The sequence below is a fragment of the Grampus griseus genome (genome assembly GCF_964374135.1).
Source record: "Grampus griseus genome assembly, chromosome: 14".
In the NCBI taxonomy this organism is placed as follows: Eukaryota; Metazoa; Chordata; class Mammalia; order Artiodactyla; family Delphinidae; genus Grampus; species Grampus griseus.
This window is the reverse complement of record NC_139008.1, coordinates 26435108-26456274: the sequence shown is the minus strand read 5'-3', so window position 1 is coordinate 26456274 and position 21167 is coordinate 26435108. Positions and strand designations below refer to the sequence as shown.

Genomic DNA, 21167 nt, shown 5'->3' with positions numbered 1-21167 from the left:
TCTGGAGAGGCTCCCCTCAGGCAAGTCTGACCTCTGAGCCGAGGGCCAGGGGCAGCCCTCGCAGGGAGAAGGGCCACAGGAAAGAGGCAGCCCCTCCTTTGGCAACAGGACTCTCCATCACCACGAAGTCCCGTCTTCCGGTCCAGCTGTGCTGATTCCGATCAGGCCTACATCCCTGCCTCCTGCTACGACTCGTGGGCTGCTCCACAAACCTCAAGAAAGCCACGTCGGAAACTCCCACACGTGTACCCAAGGACAGACGTTTAAGTTGGTCACTGCAAGAATATCAGCGAAAGCAAAGGACCGGAAAGAAACCATTCAACCAGTCTATCAACTGCAGACTAGCGAAATACATTTTGGTATTTAAAATCTGGTAGGGCATGGGCGGGGGGGGATAAATTGGGTGACTGGGATTAACATACACACACTACTATATATAAAATAGATAATCAACAAGGACCTACTGTACAGCACAGGGACCTCTATTCAATACTCTGTAATAACCTAAATGGGAAAAGAATCTGAAAACGAATGGATATATGCATATGTATAATTGAATCACTTTGCTGTACACCTGAAACTAACATAACTTTGTAAATCAACTATATTCCAATATAAACTAAAAATTAACTTAGAGAAAAATCTGGGGACTTCCCTGGTGGCGCAGTGGTTAAGAATCTGCCTGCTAATGCAGGGGACACAGGTTGGAGCCCTGGTCCAGGAAGATCCCACATGCCACGGAGCAACTAAGCCCATGCTCCACAGCTACTGAACCTGCGCTCTACAGCCCGCGTGCCACAACTACTGAAGCCTGCATGCCTAGAGCCCGTGCTCCACAACAAGAGAAGCCACTGCAATGACAAGCCCGCACACTGCAACGAAGAGTAGCCCCCGCTCGCTGCAACTAGAGAAAGCCCGTGCGCAGCAACGGAGACCCAACACAGCCAAAAATAAAGAAAGAAATAGAAGACATTAAAAAAAAAAAAATCTGGTAGGGCCACACAGCAGCACATTGGGCAGCCACTGAAAAGAACCAGGCAGATCGTCATGGACTGAGGCAGAACAATCTCCAAGACATAGTAAGCGAAAAAATAAAAGACTAGGTGACATAGCATTACACCTTTTATGTTTTAAAAAGAGGGATATACGTTCACACACACACATATACATACCTAAGGTGTACACACACACACACACACACACACGCACACACACACACACACCCCTTCAAATACTTGTGTATGTTGGATATATCGTGAAGCTACTCGACACCCCAACGATGGTTGTCCCTGAGAAGAGGGTCTGAGGGACTGAGAACCAGCACAGGAGGGAGACTTCCCTTCAGCTCCATCTCCTTCTGTCCCGCTCGTGTTTATGCTATGAGTATGTATGACCGTACCCGCATCTCACCAAAAATGGGTAATGTAAAAATAGTCTTTATTGCTCTCAAGGAGCCCATTATGACCATGAAACTTAGGAAAGAGAGGAAAGAAACAGCTGCCTGCCTGCAGCGTCCCCAGCAGCGCCCACCTCCAGAGTAGGCACTGTGCCGCGGGGCCCCCTGAGCTCCTTCTGTGCAAGGTGACCCATTCCACCCTCACAGCAACCCCTGAGCTGGGCACTGGCACCACGGCCACTTTACAGATGAGGGCAGTATGGTGGAGTGAGGCGACTTGCCCGAGGTCACTGCAGTGGGCTGACCTGTGGCCCCCAAAGAAATGTCCACTCGGAAACTCAGAAGGTGACCTTATCTAGAAGAGGGGTCTTACAGATGTAATTAATTAGGGATCTCCAGATGAGATCATCTTGGATTTAGGATGGGACCTAAATCAATGACCAGTGTCCTTATTTATAAGAGAAAGGAGAGGGGAATTAGAGGCAGAGGGAGAAGCCACGTGAAGGAGGAGGCAGGTTGGAGGGATGCAGCTTCAAGGTGAGGATGCCGAGGACCTGGCAGCCGCCTGAAGCCAGAAGAGGAGAAGGGCCTGGACTGGATTCTCCCTCAGGGCCTCTGGAAGGAACCAACCCTGATGACACCTTGATTTCAGACCTCTGGCATCCAGAACTATGAGGGAACAAACTCCTGTTGTTTGAAGCCACCAAGTTTGCAGCCATTTGTACGGCAGCCCTAGATAATGAACACGGTCACACGGCTAGGAAGTGGCAGGCGGGGACTCAAACTGAGGTGCATGATCCCCGAGGCCTTGCTTCCAGCCCACGGCTTTGTTCTGTCTTCCTCAGATAACCCACAACCATGCGCTGGCGGCATTTCCTTCCAAGATAAAAACAGTAAAACTTTCATCTCCCCAGTACACTCTGGAGAGAGACAGAGGTCAGCATCACAAGAAATTTGTGGAGGGAGGTACCCTGTGCTGGTACAACACCCAGCTCCTTGGACTGGAATCGAGGGAATGTGGATGCCTGTGCCTCCACCTTCCACCTGGAGGGAGAAGTCTGCTGAGGACCAGAGCAAACTAGGAAACCAGTTCAAAACGGATTCAGGAAGGGGCAGAAAGGCAAGACATGCAGGAACCAGCACCCTGTGATCAGCACACAAGCAGAGAGAGAACCCGCTGGGGCTGGCCCAGAGCCTGTACTATTTTAAGGAGTGATTTTGAGATGGACAGACGGACGGGCTATCTCCATCTATCCGCTACAGGGAGACAGGCAGTCTTTCCCAGCAGCCTTGGGAAACCTACATCCAGAGGACGAGAGATTTATAGGGTCAGATGCCTGTCCTGAGGCCTGTCCTCCCAGGTCCCCAGGAGAGGGAGCGGGCTCCAGGGAAAGGCTGGGCAGCTGCCGGGGCGGATCCACACTGGGCGCTGCCAGGAGACCTCCGGCCTGGGACATTCCCATCGGAAACACACCGGCTCCAAGCGTGGGAAGCTAACTGTGCCCTGGTTGGTTATGGGCAGGAGGACTCCTAGCTGATTCCTTCCCTGAGCTTGAGATCATGTCTGACACGAGAGAGCAGAGTTCTCTCAATGTGCAAAGCAGTTTCCCCCTCAAGTTTTGCACACACTGTTCCTTCTGCCCGGAGCACCATCTTCATCACTTTTCTACCCGCCTAATCCATTCTCTTTTTCTCTTTTTTTTCCCTTTTAGGTGAAATTCACACCACATAAATTTAACTGTGGAAAAGTGAACAATTCAGTGGCATGTAGTACGTTCACAATGTCGTGCAACTCACACTTCTGTCTAGTTCCAAAACATTTTTATCAGTCCCAAATAAAACCTCATATCCCTTAAACAGTCACTCTCCATCCCCCACTCCCCGTAACCCCTGGCAACCGCCAACCCGCTGTCTGCCTCTATGGATTTGCCTATTGTGGACATTTCACACAAATACAATTGTACAACATGTGGCCTTTTGTGTCTGGCTTCTTTCACTTGGCATGATGTTTTTGAGGTTCACCCCCGTTGTAACATGTATCAGAACTTCATTCTTTTTTATGGCTGAATAGTACTCCAATGTATAGACAGACCACATTTATGGTTCCACTCATCTGTTGATGGGTGTTTGGGTCGTTCCTAGCTTTTGGCTATTGTGGACGGTGCTGCTATGAACATCCAAGTACAAGTTTTTGAGCACCTGTTTTCAATTCTTTGGGGTATATACCCTAATCCATTCTTGAAATGTCACCCTGAGAGTCACCTCCTCTATGATACTTTCTCTGACTCCATACCTCCCTAGAGCTAAGTTGAGGGCCTTTCTACTCTACATCACCCCCAGGGCTGCCATGGACAGTGGTATGAGTTGTACACTGCATAACTCTAAGGGAGAACCATTCCCACTGGTCACTGTAGATTTGTATATTTATTACAACCATCTTTCAGCAGACGGAAGAAAGATGCCTTGAGAAAAGGGTACCTTTTTCTAATTCTATAAAGGTACCACCTGTTCTAGTGGTGACCCTGGCTCCCATAGTCCAAAGATTCCGTCCATCGTAGCACTTAACCTCACCATGATCATTGTTTCACCTCAATACTTTTTAGGAGAAAAGGATTATTTGGAATGGTAATGGACCATTTTCCCTTAATATGACAGGCAGAATATTTCTTTTTCATCTTAGTAAAAATTATGCTACTTTACCAAAGAGTAGAAACAATACAAATGTCCAACTGGTAAATGGATAAACAAAATGTGGTCTATCTATACAATAGAGTATTACTCAGCCATAAAAAGGAATGAAGCACTGATACAGGCTACAACAGGGATGAACCTTGAAGACATTATGCTAGGTAAAAGAAGTCAGTCACAAAATACCACATGTTGTATCATTCACTCCATTTCTCCTAAATATCCAGAAGAGGTAAATCTATGGAGACAGAAAGTAGGTAGTGACGGGGTGGAACTGGGAGTGGGAATGGGGGAGTCACTATAAGAGGCCACAAGTGGGCACAAGATTTCTTTCTGGGATGATAGAAAGATAAACTTAGATTGTGGTGATGGCTGCATAACCTTGTAAATTCACCAATAACTGGTGAATTGCATATCAAAATGGATTGATTTATGGTATATAAAGGACACCACAATAAAAGTTTTTTAAAAAACAATGTTACTTTTACACCACCTCTAAAGCAAGAGATCTGATTCTTTAAACATCATACAGATCTATTCATTTTTCAAGTTACAAAACTGCTTTTTCTTAAATAAGTTATTAATTTTTTATTTGGATTACAAAATTAGTACACAACAACTGCAGAAAGTTTGGCAAAGACAAAATCCCCCTACACTGTGACGGTTAATATTTGGATATATCTCCTTTTCATTATTTTTTATAGCGGTTTAGAGTGATTTACACAATTGATGCCATTCGATGGCGTGATTTTCTAGTCCTTTTCATTTAACATTTGACTATAAGTGCTGACCATGTCATACAGTCTTTGTTGCTGATATTAAATGGGCTTGTAATAGTCTATGGGGAGGCTCCTGCTGCTTCTCAACCTCATCTGGTTACTTCCCTCCCCCACTTACATCCCAGCCACACCAGCCTTCTTGGCACTTCCCTAGCACATCGTACCCATTCCTGCCTCAGGGCCTTTGCACTGCCTCCTCCTTCTGCCTCTAAAGCTCTTCCCTGGTTCTTGATGTGGCCACAGCTCCTTCTCACCTTTCATATCCAAGTTCAAATATCACATCCTCAGATGCAGCCACCTCTGACCACCATGCATTCAGAGCCACTCCCTCAGTTTCTCTCTCTTTTTTTTTTTTTTTTTGTGGTACACGGGCCTCTCACTGCCGTGGCCTCTCCTGCTGCGGAGCACAGGCTCCGGACGCGCAGGCCCAGCGGCCATGACCCACAGGCCCAGCTGCTCCGTGGCGTGTGGGACCCTCCCGGACCGGAGCACGAACCCGCGTCCCCTGCATCGGCAGGCAGACTCCCAACCACTGCGCCACCAGGGAAGCCCCCTCAGTTTCTCTTGATCCCATCATCCTGTTTTATCTTCTCCTTAGGGGGGAAAAATAACTGTATAATTTCATCACTTGAAATTATTTATTTATTTATTTGCTTACTTGACAAAACTGCTTTAATGCTTCTCCTACTGGCCCATGAATTCCCGAGGTCCAAGGGCTATCCAGGGGGGCAGGGACTATGTTTGACACATAGTAGGTACTCAGGAAATGCTTGTTGATTTGAATCAGTCTCAACCAATCATTTTTTCTCTCTCTCAATCTCTCTCTCTCTCTCTCTCTCTCTCTCTCTCTCTCAGAAAGGCAATTCAGATTGAAGCCACAGTCAGCGCTTCTTCCTTTATTCACATATTCACTCAGCAAACAAGTCCAGGGCCCGTACTATGTGTCAGGCACTGGAAACACAAAGTTTACTAAGACCTACTTGGTCTTTGCTTTTGAGAGGCTTATGATCCAGTGTGGGGGTCAGATGGGCAAAGAACGGACTGCAAGATGTGGGCAAATGCCACAATGGGTATATGCCAGAAGTGCTACAGAAGGGCTGTTTTAACGCTCCCCAAGAGACAGACAGGACCTCTTAGCAGCTGAGGGGACAACTGAGCCACACTGAGGAGGATGTGTAGGAATCCGCAGGGGAAACGGCACCAAGGAGGCAGAGCATCCCAAGCAGAGGGCCCAGGCCACAGGAAGTCAGAGATGGGAAAGAGCACAGCACGAGAGCAGAGATGGCAGGGCTGGAGCCCGCATCCCAGCACCGCCTGCGCCTGGCTGAGCTGTCGGGCCCGGAGCCCTGGGGTCTGCCTCACCTCACACCCCAGCCCCAAACGTGCCTGTCTTCCCTCCTTCTCCCGGGTCGGGGGTCTGGCCTTGATGAGCAGGTGTGCGGGGGAGCTTTCCAAGGACAGAAAGGGCTCCCTGCTCTCTCCCCCGCACCAGGCCTGAGTCTCCCAGGAGACGTCCAGCTCCCCACAGACCAGCTATTTCGGCCTGATCCCGACACCAGCTCGTGGTTTCTGGCTGGGGAGCCAGAGGCCTGCAGGCTGACCATAAAAGGACAAAACCGAGCTGGGCCTGAGAGCAGCCCGGGCTGGCAGCTTCCCTTCCTCCCTCCCGCGCCAGGCTGCTGTGGGACCCAGGGAGAGGGAGGTGGCCAAGCCCAAGTCCCCGCAGGGTCACCGCTCCCCCCCGACCAGGGAAGAACCTGGCCTCCACCAAGTGCAGAAAGGTGGCTCCCTCCCTAATGCCACCCACAAAGGTGGATGCGGAGGGTTCCAGACCCAAGGTCAGTGCTGGGCCTCCACCCTGGGCCCAGCCAGGTGACAGCTCAGGCCCTGCACTTGCCTGCCTGGTGCTGTACTCCCCAGGCACTGTCCAAATCAACCCTCACAACCACCGGGATAGGGGTCTCCTCATGGGACAAATGAGGAAACTGAGGCACAGAGAAGTGGGCGCCTTGGCAGAGCTGGGATTTGAACCCGCTCCAAAGCGACTCCCTAAACCTCTGCTCTGTAAGTCCAGGCTTTCCTCTCTCCACCCTCCTCCCCCCAGCAGCGTGGGGAGGAAGAGATTCTGGGTGGGCAGAGGTACTCTGAGACCTTGTGCTGGACCCCAGCAGGACTCTTCCAGACCCGCATGGAGCTCTGGCATCTTTAATAGTGGAACTGGCCAGCTAAGGGGGCATGGGTACCCAAAGATGGATATCCTCCCGGTGGCCTCCTGGGCCACAGCTCCCACCTCCACTTTCTCACTTTCTGTGTCCTCCTCTCTGCTCCAGCCCCACAGCCTCGTGTGTCCCATCAGCTCCCTTAGGCCCACATGTCACCTCGTAAGGAGGCCTCCTCTGCCCTCCCAGCCTGGGACAGGTCCCAGGGTCCACCTCACAGCTCCCTTGACCTTCCCGACAACACATGTACTTGTGGTTGGATTTGATTAACATCTGCAACCCTCAGTAGACTGTGTCCTCCACCACAAGCCTCCCCACAGTGAGGCCTCAATCAATACTTTTGGACAAAAAAGGGAACATGGAGCTAGATTCTCTCTGAGGCTGGGAGGACACAGAGCCAGGAGGCTGGAGCCTGCATAGCCCAAGAGGAACACACCATCACCAAGTGGCAGCCAGAACTTCCCAAATCCACTCCCTTAAGCATATCTGCTTCTCCAACTCAATATTTACTGCTTATTTTAAAAATTTAATTCTCCTTAGCTCTTTCCCATCTGTGTGAGACACCATGAGCAGTCCGTAAAATGCTCATCAGAATCAGATGATCCTTCTTCCTCATTTCCTACGTAAGAACGTGATCTTCTCATGATACCTCAGAGGGCCAACCAGATGGGGCCAGACAGATGGAGCTGCCAGCATCCCTCACACCGCCAGGCCAGATGCTGAGCAGAGAGCTGCAGCAAAGTCTCCAAGAGGCAGAGAAGCATGCAACCGGTCCCCTCCCTGGGGATGTGTCACAGGAACACAGTCTCAAGAGCAAAATGACTTGGAATTACTTCCCAGCTCCACCTCTTAGGCAACTCAGAGCATCAGTTTCCTCACCAGGAAGGGATGTGAAAATGAAATGAGACTGGACACACAAAGAGCTTAAAAATACCCAAGGCCCATTCAAAAGCATAATAAGTGCTATTACTATTAGCTTTTTTATCATTACCACTCCATCCTCTCAGTCCTCTACAACAGTGAGCCAGTGACGTGGTTACAGACGGCAGTGATTCTGTCCCAGGAGGACAGGGTATCAGGCCAAGTTCAACCCTTTCTAATTATAAGGCCTAAGCCAGTCCCTTAGCCTTTTGGGGCCTCAGTTTCCTCATCTGTTAAATGGGGGTAATAGCACTACACTATCTACCATACTGCCTCAGAGAATGTTTCCAGGGTGGCAAAAGGTGACGTTGCCAGGTTTGACACTCAGCTCGGGGGCCAAGCCATTCAGTGCTCTGAGCCTCAGTTTCTTCAGTCTGTCAAATGGGGAGGCTGTCCTGCAGGGGACCGGCAACGGCCAAGGGAGGCAGGATCTACGGGGCAGAGAGCCCAATGAGCATCGCTGCCCTTCCTGTCTCTGCTGAGCTTACAGGGGAGCCCCTTGGGAGTTGGGGGAGCACGAGCCAGCCCCCCAGTGCCTGCCGGCCATGGACAGAGGGTTCAGACTGAGTGTGGGAACTTGCAAAGCAGAGAGCGGAGTTTGGATCACTCCACTCCCACAGACCTCTCCGCAGCCTGAAGAGGCTTCAGCCAAGAGCCTGGGCTGATAAAGGTCTGTAGCTGTTGTTTTTTTCTTTAATCCCCTGAGAGTGGCCATTGGGTGCTAATTAGGTGAGGACACAACACTTCCAGTGACAGATCCTGACGGTTCCTCTCAGCCTCAGAATGAAATCTCATCTGCCTTTCACACCGTCCCTCACCCCAGGGACACACAGAGGGGCGGTGGGAGATCCAAAGTGGATTTTGTCGGGAAAGCTTTGGTGATGCTTTCCCCACACTCATCATGCTAATTTGCTGAAGTCACTAACGTCAGCTTCCCAAGTGCTGGGCCCTCAACACTAACCCCCTGAGATGTAAGGAGACAGTCCTGCAGGAGCAAACAGCCTTCCATGGGGCAGGAGGGGCCTGTGCAGCAGCTCAGCATCACCCACTTGTCCAGCAAGCCCTGGGCTTTGCAGTTTGATAAAGCAAGTCCAAATCCACTCTGATACTCATGTGTCAAGTTCTTCACCTCCCTGAGCCTCAGTTTCCCCAGCAATAAAATGGGGCTAAAAATAGCACCTGCCTCCAGGGTTGGATTATCTGACCAGTCATGTAAACATAGGTCCACAAGCAAAGGAAGGGAGGGAGGTAAAAATAAAGAACATTTCAAAGGACTCAATATTTGCTACGTCTTAAAAACTATCATAGTAAATGTCATGGGAAAATTTAAAACTTTGTTGGCTTTCATTACTTTATAGTTTAGTGTTCTTTTTATTCTGGATTACATGTGTGGGCACCGTAATAGTTTCAGGGCTTAATTTAAAGGTTCTAATCTGATCCTGTCTCCCTTGTGGGTTTGTGGGAAGGATGAATGGAGATTATTCCTGGAAAGCCCTGTGCATATAGGAAGCACACAATAAAAATCCACTATCACCATTATTGCTTCTTTGGAAAAGAAGGTGTGAGAGAATTTCCATCAAAAGATAGTGGGTTGAATTGTGAAAATGACTATACTACCCAAAGCAATCTACAGATTCAATGCAATCCCTATCAAAATACCACTGGCATTTTTCACAGAACTAGAACAAAAAATTTCACAGTTTGTATGGAAACACAAAAGACTCTGAATAGCCAAAGCAATCTTGAGAACGAAAAACGGAGCTGGAGGAATCAGGCTCCTGGACTTCAGACTATACTACAAAGCTACAGTAATCAAGACAGCATGGTACTGGCACAAAAACAGAAATATAGATCAATGGAACAGGATAGAAAGCCCAGAGATAAACCCACACACATATGGTCACCTTACCTTTGATAAAGGAGGCAAGAATATACAATGGAGAAAAGACAGCCTCTTCAATAAGTGGTGCTGGGAAAACTGGACAGCTACATGTAAAAGAATGAAATTAGAACACTCCCTAACACCATACACAAAAATAAACCAAAAACGGATTAAAGACCTAAATGTAAGGCCAGACACTATTAAACTCTTAGAGGAAAACATAGGCAGAACACTCTATGACATAAATCACAGCAAGATCCTTTTTGACTCACCTCCTAGAGACAGGGAATAAAAACAGAAATAAACAAATGGGACCTAATGAAACTTAAAAGCTCTTCCACAGCAAAGGAAACCATAAACAAGATGAAAAGACAACCCTCAGAATGGGAGAAAATATTTGCAAATGAAGCAACTGACAAAGGATTAATCTCCAAAATATACAAGCAGCTCATGCAGCTCAGTATCAAAAAAACCAACAATCCAATCCAAAAATGGGCAGAAGACCTAAACAGACATTTCTCCAAAGAAGATAGACAGATTGCTAACAAACACATGAAAGGATGCTCAACATCACTAAGCATTAGAGAAATGCAAATCAAAACTACAATGAGGTATCATCTCACACCAGCCAGAATGGCCATCATCACAAAATCTACAAACAATAAATGCTGGAGAGGGTGTGGAGAAAAGGGAACCCTCTTGCACTGTTGATGGGAATGTAAATTGATACAGCCACTATGGAGAACAGTATGGAGGTTCCTTAAAAAACTAAAAATAGAACTACCCTATGACCCAGCAATTCCAGTACTGAGCATATACCCTGAGAAAACCATAATTCAAAAAGAGTCATGTATCACAATATTCATTGCAGCACTATTTACAATAGCCAGGACATGGAAGCAACCTAAGTGTCCATCGATAGATGAATGGATAAAGAAGATGTGGCACATATATACAATGGACTGTTACTCAGCCATAAAAAGAGACAAAACTGAGTTATTTGTAGTGAAGTGGATGGACCTATAGTCTGTCATACAGAGTGAAGTAAGTCAGAAAGAGAAAAACAAATACCATATGCTAACACATACATACGGAATCTAAAAAAAATGGTTCTTAAGAACCTAGGGGCAGGACAGGAATAAAGATGCAGACGTAGAGAATGGACTTGAGGACATAGGGAGGGGGAAGGATAAGCTGGGACAAAGTGAGAGAGTGGCGTGGACATACATACACTACCAAATGTAAAATAGATAGCTAGTGGGAAACAGCCGCATAGCTCAGGGAGATCAGCTCGGTGCTTTGTGACCACCTAGAGGGGTGGGATAGGGAGGGTGGGAGGGAGATGCAAGAGGGAGGGGATATGGGGATATATGTATATGTATAGCTGATTCACGCTGTGATACAGCAGAAATTAACACACCATTGTAAAGCAAGTATACTCCAATAAAGATGCTAAAAAAAAAAAAAAAGATAGTGGGTTGAACACAGGTATTTAGCACTTCTTCCTCCTCAAACCTTACTAAAGTGACAGTAAAGGGGTTTTTCAAAAACACATGAAGCCGTTCAAATGAACAGGAGAGGAGAGAACAGCAGCACAACCTGGGAAGCCAGCAAACAGGATGAGTGATGACAGTCCCAGGAGAGAAGTCTAAGCTGGCGGTGGGGAAAGTGGAGAAGCAGAGCCCCCTGCCTCCAGCCCCAAACCTCAGTAACTGGCAGCCCCTGGGGCCTTGGGAAGGGGGTAGAGGGAAAAAAAACCCACAAGGACTGATTGAATGTCTGTTTGAGAAGCTGCTAGATACTGCAGATACCTTCTACACCGCTGCAGCCAAGTGACTGCCCTTCCCACAACCCACAGAAGGGGGGCAGATTTATTCTCCGGAGAGGAAGAAATAGAGGGTCTCTGTCTTGGGGGACACCAGGGACCCTACCGACAGCAGGAGAATAACACGCAAGTTTGATTCCACAGTTTGAAACCCTCAGCCTCTTCTCAACTAGACCCTCAAAATGATGGTAGACAGATATTTCTCCTCCAGGCAGAAGATTGCACAAGTCTTCTCTGAAGAATCTCATCAGCCCAAGAAAAAAGACTGAAAGATACAGCAGAAGTGCCCGATGGAGCAGCCCAGCTTCACCCGCCCATAGCCAGGCTCATCACGAGCAAGCTCCTCCTGCAAGCACGGAGCTGCCATCAACTTTTCGGTGCCCATGCACTAAAGCATCCCAGATGAATGGACAGCCAACAATTCACTGAGCATCTGAAGAAAGCCACTAATAAGACAAACATAAATTAAAACAAATAAAACAGAAAATATGCCTCTTGGAGGAAACAGAGACCTACCTGTGGAAAAGTACCCTCCAAGAAAAGGGACATACATGGAAAAAAGAATGTTATAAGAAAGAAACATTCAGGAAACAAAACAAAGCTCTTGGAATTTTTTTTTTTAATGAAAGCAGTCATTGAGAACTCAATGGAAGGTTCATAAGATAAAGTTGAGGTAACTGCCCAGAAAATAAATGAGACGAGAAAGATGAAAATCATAAAAACAATCTAGGAATTCCATTATGGAAATAAGAAAACATCTAGGAAAAAAACAGGAGAGAGAATACAAAAAGAAAGAAATCATTAAGGACGTAATTCACAAAAATTTCCCAGAATTTAAGGACGTGAGTTTATAGATTATGAGGGTCCACTCAGTCTCCAGCACAATGGTTGAAAACAGACACATGCCAGATTCCACCATCATAAACAGGGGGATAAAGAAGAGTCAGGAAAAAAAAAAAAAAAAAAGCTTCCAGAGAAGGAGAAAAAACTGGTCATACACAAAAGATCAAGAATCAGATTGGGTTTTTTTTTGTTTTTTTTTTTGCTGTACGCGGGCCTCTCACTGGTGTGGGCCTCTCCCGTTGCGGAGCACAGACTCCGGACGCGCAGGCTCAGCGGCCACGGCTCACGGGCCCAGCCGCCCCGCGGCATGTGGGATCTTCCTGGATCGGCGCACGAACCCGTGTCCCCTGCGTCGGCAGGCGGACTCTCAACCACTGCGCCACCAGGGAAGCCCCAGATTGGCTTTTATCTCCTCAAAAATGAAACTGAATCTCAAAGCTAATGAAGCAATGCCTTAAAAATTCTGAAAGAAAACTATTTCTTGCTTAAAAATTTAAAACCAGCTAAACTGCCCTTAAATATTAGAGAAGCATCAAGACTTTCAGATACGCAAGATCTCAATTTGCCTCACATACATCCTTTCTTGAGAAGCTGCTAGAGAAAGTGTTCCATTTAAACAAGGAGTAAATCAAGGAAGAAGACCTGGAAACTAGGAAACAAGGAATCCACCATGAGAGCATTGAAGGGTATTCCAAGAACGACAAAGAAGATCCCAAATGTCAGCTACCAGTCATAGAAGGTAACCAGGGCAGGTCAGAAGACTCCAGTAGCGATCACCTTCATGGAGAAGCTATCAATAGGATCTTGAACACATAGCTAGACATATTAGAAGGAGATTAACATATTTTGAAGGAAAATTTGGGGTAGAATTAGTGATTAAGTACATAGATAATCAAGTTGGGGAAAAAAAGGCAATAACTAACTCCAGGGAAAAGAATAATTGTACCGGAAAAGCAATCACAAGACAGTGCAGAGCTCAGCTGTGAATAGCATCTACTCAGTCATAATAATGTAAACTCTGAATATAGTTTTCATCAAAGTTAATACAAAACTATGTTGGGATTCTATGAGATAGGGCGCAAATGCATGTGTGCTGGGAGGAGACAGGAGGCGCAAAGCAAAGGAGTGACTGAGCTAAATCCTCATGTTCCATGATGAAAAGTCAATAGGCTAGGGCTTCCCTGGTGGCGCAATGATTGAGAGTCCGCCTGACGATGCAGGGAACACGGGTTCGTGCCCCGGTCCAGGAAGATCCCACATGCCGCGGAGCGGCTGGGCCCGTGAGCCATGGCTGCTGAGCCTGCGCGTCCGAGCCTGTGCTCCGCAACGGGAGAGGCCACAACAGTGAGAGGCCCGCGTACCGCAAAAAAAAAAAAAAAAAAAGAAAGAAAAGTCAATAGGCTATTGACTAAAACAGGGGAAAAATTAAGATATGAGCAATATACTCAAGTTTTTTAGTGATTACAGAGGTAACTATCCAAAAATCAGTTAAAGGGTTGATAATGGATACCCCTGGAGAAGGGGAAAGTAGAGAAGCAACAAAGGAGGGCTATTTTCCTTAATAAGCCTTGAGGAATTGACTCTGAATCATCTTCACATATACCTTCACTAAAAATAAAAACTAAAAATGGAAAAAAGGAACAAAGAATCCCTTTAGGCATGTAATACTCTAGCAGCCTATAGAACGGTGCATATGGAATGTTACTATTTGTGGGGAAATCTTGGGGAGAGGGAAATAGATACGTATCTGCACACATGTGCAGAAAATATCTCTAGGAGAATATCTAATAAACTAGAAACCACGGTTATCTCTGGGGAGGGAAATTAGGCGTCTAGTGCACAAGGGTTGAAAGGTGAGAATTTTCAGCTTTTGAATTTAATCTATCATCTCTCCAAAAAAAAGAAAAAAATTGAGAAATGTAAAAAGTAAACACGACATCATGTACACATACACATATAGAAGCTGCATCTTTAAATGCCTACTTCTCCCATCCTCTTCTTCCCCAGGGGCTTGGCTTCCTTTGAGGAGGGGGTAGTCAGTAAGTTATGTCTTAGAAATCCCCCACCATATTCCCAACTCCCCTGTTACTATTCTCAGCCAGAACGCCACTCCAGATCCCCTTTCCCCTCTTAGTAAGCCATCAAGGCTTGTAACTCTCCACCCCTCTAAGACAAACACCCCATCCTGACCCTGGTTGGTTCTTTTCTTTAAACAACTCTGAGAGTTCTTCCTTCATTCATCACAAATATTAACGGAGCAGCTACTCCACGCCAGGCACCAGCAAACATGCCAGAGATTCAGTGATAAGCAGGCAGACAAGGATGGAGTTTGTGGGGTTTATGGAGTTTAGGGGTCCTCGGGAACTTAAGCATCTACGTCACATATTTTAAACATTTCATTCTGTATTCAGTGAACGTGTTCTCCACCCCTTCCCAACCCCATCTCTTCACACTCCAGCCTGTTCCACAGAGGACTTGAGGAGGAAGCCACAGCTGCTAGCTTGACACCTCCAAGATAGAAAGTTCAGCATGATTCAAGCCAAATGACTGTACAGCCTGGAATAGCAACATTCACCAATAGAGTCACAAACTGAGCCCACATGTTCCTTCACAAAAACCAAATTCCCACTTTCTAGAGAAAAAAAATTATTTTTCCCAAGCCTATATTTTTCTCCTTGATTTTTTCTTGGGGGGGAGGGATTTTTTTCCATTGCAGTCTATCATCACTAATTTGCCAGGAAGCACCAGGTAAGGCCAAAAGGAATACATACGTAGCAGCTGTTGATTAACATTTAATCTAAAAAGAGTTTATCTTTTATGGTTCTGTGCGCTCATGGCTGTCATTTTCTCTTGAGGTTTGAAATTTCAAAGTAATTTTATTTTTAAAAATTAATTAATTAATTTATTTTTGGCTGCATTGGGTCTTCGTTGCTGTGCGTGGGCTTTCTCTAGTTGCGGCGAGTGCGGGCTGCTCTTCGTTGTGGTGCGCGGGCTTCTCATTGCGGTGGCTTCTCCTTGTTGCGGAGCAGGGGCCCTAGGCGTGCAGGCTTCAGTAGCTGTGGCACGAGGGCTTAGTAGTGGCTCGCAGGCTCTAGAGCGCAGGCTCAGTAGTTGTGGTGCACGGGCTTAGTTGCTCCGTGGCATGTGGGACCTTCCCGGACCAGGGAATGAACCCGTGTCCCCTGCATTGGCAGGCGGATTCTTAACCACTGTGCCACCAGGGAAGACCCTGAAATTTCTAAGTAATTTTATATTTCACTATATAATTCTGTGTTAAAATATAGGGCCTAAAAGGAATGAAATGTTATCAGCCCCAGGGGTCCCGGTATAGAGTATAACATTGCCCCATGGATGGGAAGTTGTCTAGGGAGATGAAAGTTATCACAACACAAAAATATTCTTCAATGAGACGACTATTTAGGAAATCAGAACCCACTGAAACATCTTTCTCTGGTCTGCATCACTGTTGCCCTCCGACTCAAAGGCTTCACCTTGCCAGCTACTGGGTGCCAACATCCATTGTCTTGATACAAACACAACGAAGTGGCAGCTCTGCAAAACTGTTGATTTCCCTGAAGGTGCAATGTCACATGTCCATGCCCTCTGAAAGGCCACAGAAAGTCAGATCAATTCACAACCAAATATCAGAGAGTCATCAGGAAAGGTAACATAACAGGGGCTTTGAGGCACTGTGTTAAACGCCAAATAAGTAAAAGCCCGTGGCAAAAGTGGTGATCTCTCCAATAAGTCTGCAAAAATTACCCTCTTACCCTACACTGCAGAAAGCAAGCATGACATGAAGAATGGTGTCTTATGCTCTCACATGGTTCCGTCCAAAAAAAAGTTAAGGCAAAAAAATGAATTAATTTTATACTCAATCTAAGAATTAGCATCTAGTTGAAATTACCACCAAATTCCTATTACATGTAAAATAAATAAGCCTGTTTTCATAATTTGCAGTGTCATTTTTCAAGCCCCTCAAGCCCCCTTCCCCTTTAATCTACAGTGCCTGTTTTAAGTGATTTTTTTCTGGAACCAATTATTTTCAGATAGTCAAAACGTCCTTCATTTCATGCCATCCAGCTCAGTTAGTGTATGAAGGTTTCATAGCAAAAGGTTAATGGTGGTGATCTCTGGGTGATAGAATTATGGGTGCTGGTATATTCTCTTTTGCTTAAATATATGTTTTACTTTTTCTAGAATCAATATAAAAGATTCAAGTTTTTTTAAAAGTTACACATATATATTTTAAGAGCACTATGGCAGTGCTTCACTGTCACTCCTCGCTTCCTCTTTGCTAATGAAATTTTTTTTCATTCTGGTATTCATATAAAATGTGCTTAGTGGGAGCTCCCTCAGCTCCAGAAAAGAACCAGGAATAGTCCAAACCAATCATAAATGTTACAGTCCTCTTTGCCAATGATTGGTTTAGAGGTTGGCCTGTGAACAAGTTTTAGCCAATCAGGCATAAGGGATGCCTGCTCTGAGAAGGTTCTGGAAAAGGTTTTCCTCTCTGATAAAAAAGAGGCATAGGAAAAAAACCTAACCCTCCACGTCTTTCATGCTTTTGGATATTATCACATGAGGATGTGATGTCTGGAGCTATGGCTGCCATCTTGTGACCATGAGGAAGTAGCCAAGAAAATCCCAAAAAAGTCTGGTTTTGAGCTGTTGAATTAGCTAAGCCTGAAATCATCAACCTTCAGACTATTTGCTATGTGAGGTAATAAATTCCCGTTGTTTAAGCCACTTTAATTGGTTGCTATGTTTCTCGCAAGCAAAAGCACCCCAAATGATACAAGCACTGTAACTTTGTGATGTTCAGCTTCGCAAAGAGCTGTGTGAACCACCATTTTATACTTTTCCATTAAGGGAGACCACAAATGATCTTTTTGCACAAAAACACATACCTAACTCCAAGAGTCATCACTTTAAAACCTGAGATTTTATCTCCACAACCCTCTTTGCAAGGCTCCATATTCTGGCCTTTGGAGGTAATGGTATTCTCTCGTCTGGAGTGGTCCAGCTTGAGTCACACCTGTGGGGTTTGGCTAACCCTGTCAGTAACCTTTGGGGAACTATATCTGAGCCCCTCTACCTTGGGGGGTTATATCTCCTAGGCATATCTGGATCTCTGCCCTCAGGAGCTTCCAAAACTGGGCTCCTTTCAATTCCCAACTCAGAACATTCCTGGAGGAAGATATTCCAGGGGTTGCAAAGTCAAACACAGGGGCCAGGCAGTTAACACAAACAAGTGCATCAGGCCAGGTGAGAACTGGGGAACTGGAGAACTCATACCCCTTCTAAAGGGGCAGCTGACAGGTGGGATCACATGTTGCCAGACGTTCCAATACTTTCAAAACAACCTAGAAATCTGGCTTTTTATGTACAATCTCCAAATTTTTAAAAGTTGGCAACTAATTTAGGTATCCTTAAAACTCCATGTGGTGGAGAACAGTATGGAGGTTCCTTAAAAAACTAAAAATAGAACTACCATACGACCCAACAATCCCACTACTGGGCATATACCCTGAGAAAACCATAATTCAAAAAGAGTCATGTACCACAATGTTCATTGCAGCACTATTTACAATAGCCAGGACATGGAAGCAACCTAAGTGTCCATCATCAGATGAATGGATAAAGAAGATGTGGCACATATATACAATGGAATATTACTCAGCCATAAAAAGAAACGAAATTGAGATATTTGTAGTGAGGTGGATGGACCTAGAGTCTGTCATACAGAGTGAAGTAAGTCAGAAAGAGAAAAACAAATACCGTATGCTAACACATATATATGGAATCTAAGAAAAAAAAAAGGTCATGAAGAACTTAGGGGTAAGAGGGGAATAAAGACACAGACCTACTAGAGAAAGGACTTGAGGATATGGGGAGAGGGAAGGGTAAGCTGTGACAAAGTGAGAGAGTGGCATGAACATATATATATACACTACCAAATGTAAAATAGATAGCTAGTGGGAAGCAGCCGCATAGCACAGGGAGATCAGCTCAGTGCTTTGTGACCACCTAGAGGGGTGGGATAGGGAGGGTGGGAGGGAGGGAGACGCAAGAGGGAAAAGATATGGGAACATATGTATATGTATAACTGATTCACTTTGTTATAAAGCAGAAACTAACACACCATTATAAAGCAATTATACTCCAATAAAGATGTTAAAAAAAAATAAAAATAAAACACTCCACGTGGACCAAACCAAACTTATTTGAGGGCTGGATCCAGCCTACCAGTTGCCGGCTTACAACCTCTAGACTACTCGCACCTAAAAATCACATAACAATTGTGCACAGCTTTAAAACTGCCAAAGCTCTTTTCTGTTGCCCTTTCCCAAGTGTAAGGAGGGCAGAACTCCTGTATCTCAAGACCAGATCCATTTATACGAGGAGGTATTCCATTTATGGGAAGAGGCATGAGGGAACTTTCTGGAACTATTTCCCATCTTGGTCTGGGTGGTGATTATACAACTGTAGACATGTAAAAATTAATTTTATGCTGGACACTGAATTTGTACACTTTTTGCATTCTACTGTATGCATGTTCTACCTCAGTAAAAGTTATTAATGATAGTAATAATACATAAACATGGAGGTAATATGCAAAGGCCTTCAGTGTGGAAAAGCCTGTTTTACAATCTTCACCACAAGCTGAGAGATGGATCCTATCACTCTCTTTTCACAGATGAGGAAACTAAGGCTGGAGATGAAAAGACATTTGCATAGGATACCGCAGGGTGTGAGTGACAGCTGGTTGCAAATCCACATCTGGTTGGCTCAGCCCCAGGGCTGTTCCCCACCAACTTCCCTTCCCAGGTGAGAGCATCCTACCATTTTCCAGACAGCTGGCCTGCCCAGGGCCTCGGGCAGCCCGGGAGGGACAGTGAGCTCTGGAGCGGAAGCCAGAGCGGGCCCATGCCCATATTTGCCCAAGCTATCTGCCCTCCTTTGCCCTCCCGGGCCGCAAACACAGATGTTCAGTTTGCTTTTTCCCTTTTTCAGTCACAGCCCTCCTGAGGCCCAGTGCTGCCTGCCAAACTCCGCATTCTTGGCGAGAACTGCAGTCAGGCAGGACAGGAGGGGCCCGGGGCGTGACTGTAAGCAGCCCTGGTGGGCTCCCTGGAGGAGGAGGAGCTCCATGCACCCACAGGCGGCTCACCTTGCAGCATGCTCCGGTAGGCCGTGTCGGCGATTGCATAGATGTGGGGGGGCATCTCGTGCCGCTTCTTGCCCTTGTACATGTCGATGATCTTCTCTGAGTAGATGGGCAGCTGCTTGTAGGGGTTCACCACCACGCAGAAGAGGCCCGAGTACGTCTGCCAAACAGAGAACCCATCTTATTTCCAGAACCCAGCAGGGACAAACAGCCCGTGGGGGTCCGGCCATGAGAACACCCACCACGACCTGCATTGTCTGAGCACCACCGTGTGCATTTTCTCACTTCATCCTCACAGTGGCAGCCTTAGACAGATGCGCTCAGAGTCTCATTTTAGAGAGGGGGAAACTGAGGCTCAGAGTCCTAGTGGGAACCTCTTGGCATCACTGTCTCTGGATATAGGGGAAGAGGAGCAAGGGGCAAGACTGGATTTCTAGGGCACCTGTGTTATAGTTTATAAGTTCTGCGTTCAGATCCCAGCTCCACTCTCACCACTGTTGCTTCGCCTCCCTGAGCCTCGCGGGCTTAAATAACATCTACCACTTCTGGAGCATCTGCAGGGCTCCGGCCACTGAGCTAAGCACTTCACAGTCGTCTTCTTCTTTAATCCTCACATCCAACCTGTGACAGGGACACTATGATTTCCCTGCTGCCCATTTGACAGATGAGGAAACTGAGGCTCCGTGAGGTCACCAGGTCACACAGCTGCTGGGGAATTCGGAACTAAAATCGCGACTGCTAACCCCAGAGCTCATACTCTCGACCATGAACAAAGCACACACTCCCTTGTCTCTAAAATGGTGATGAACACAGCTGCCCTTAAATAGGAATGGTCCTGACACGTTACAACACAGATGACCTTGGAAACATTACACTGAATGAAAGAAGTCAGACTCAGAAGGTCACGTATCACATGGTTCCATTTATATGAAATGCCCAGAACAGGCAAATCCACAGAAACAGAAAGCAGATCTCTGGTTTCCAGGGACTGCAGAAACGGGGGAACTGGAGTGACTGCTAGCTGGAACGGGTTTCTTTGGGGGGTTATAAAAATGTTCTGGAACCAGACAGTGGTGATAGTAGCACTACACTGTGAGTGAGTGTATTACTGCCACTGAATCGTTTCCTTTAAACTGATGAATATGGTGAATCCATATCATATGGATTTTATCACAATTTTTTTTTAAAAAGTCAGGAATTCCCTGGCAGTCCAGTGGTTAGGACTCGGGGCTTCCACTGCTCGGGGCCCGGGTTCAATCCCTGGTCGGGGAACTAAGATCCCGCAAGCCACACGGCTCAGCCAAAAAAATAAATTAATTAATCTTAAAAAATTGTCCTATATGCATAGCTGATTCACTTTGTTATAAAGCAGAAACTAACACACCATTGCAAAGCAATTATACTCCAATAAAGATGTAAAAAACAAAAAAAAATTGTCCTGCC

General features: G+C 46.2%; 1 protein-coding gene across 2 annotated transcripts in view; it reads right to left on the bottom strand.

Moving 5' to 3' along the window:
* The window catches only part of MYH11 (myosin heavy chain 11), a 128324-nt gene that overhangs the window by 82930 nt on the left and 24227 nt on the right, over positions 1–21167 (bottom strand). For both annotated transcript variants that reach the window (XM_082669750.1, XM_082669751.1), the window contains exon 3: positions 19728–19884. In XM_082669750.1, coding sequence (XP_082525876.1) covers positions 19728–19884 — 157 coding nt within the window. The remainder of the gene's footprint in view (positions 1–19727; positions 19885–21167) is intronic.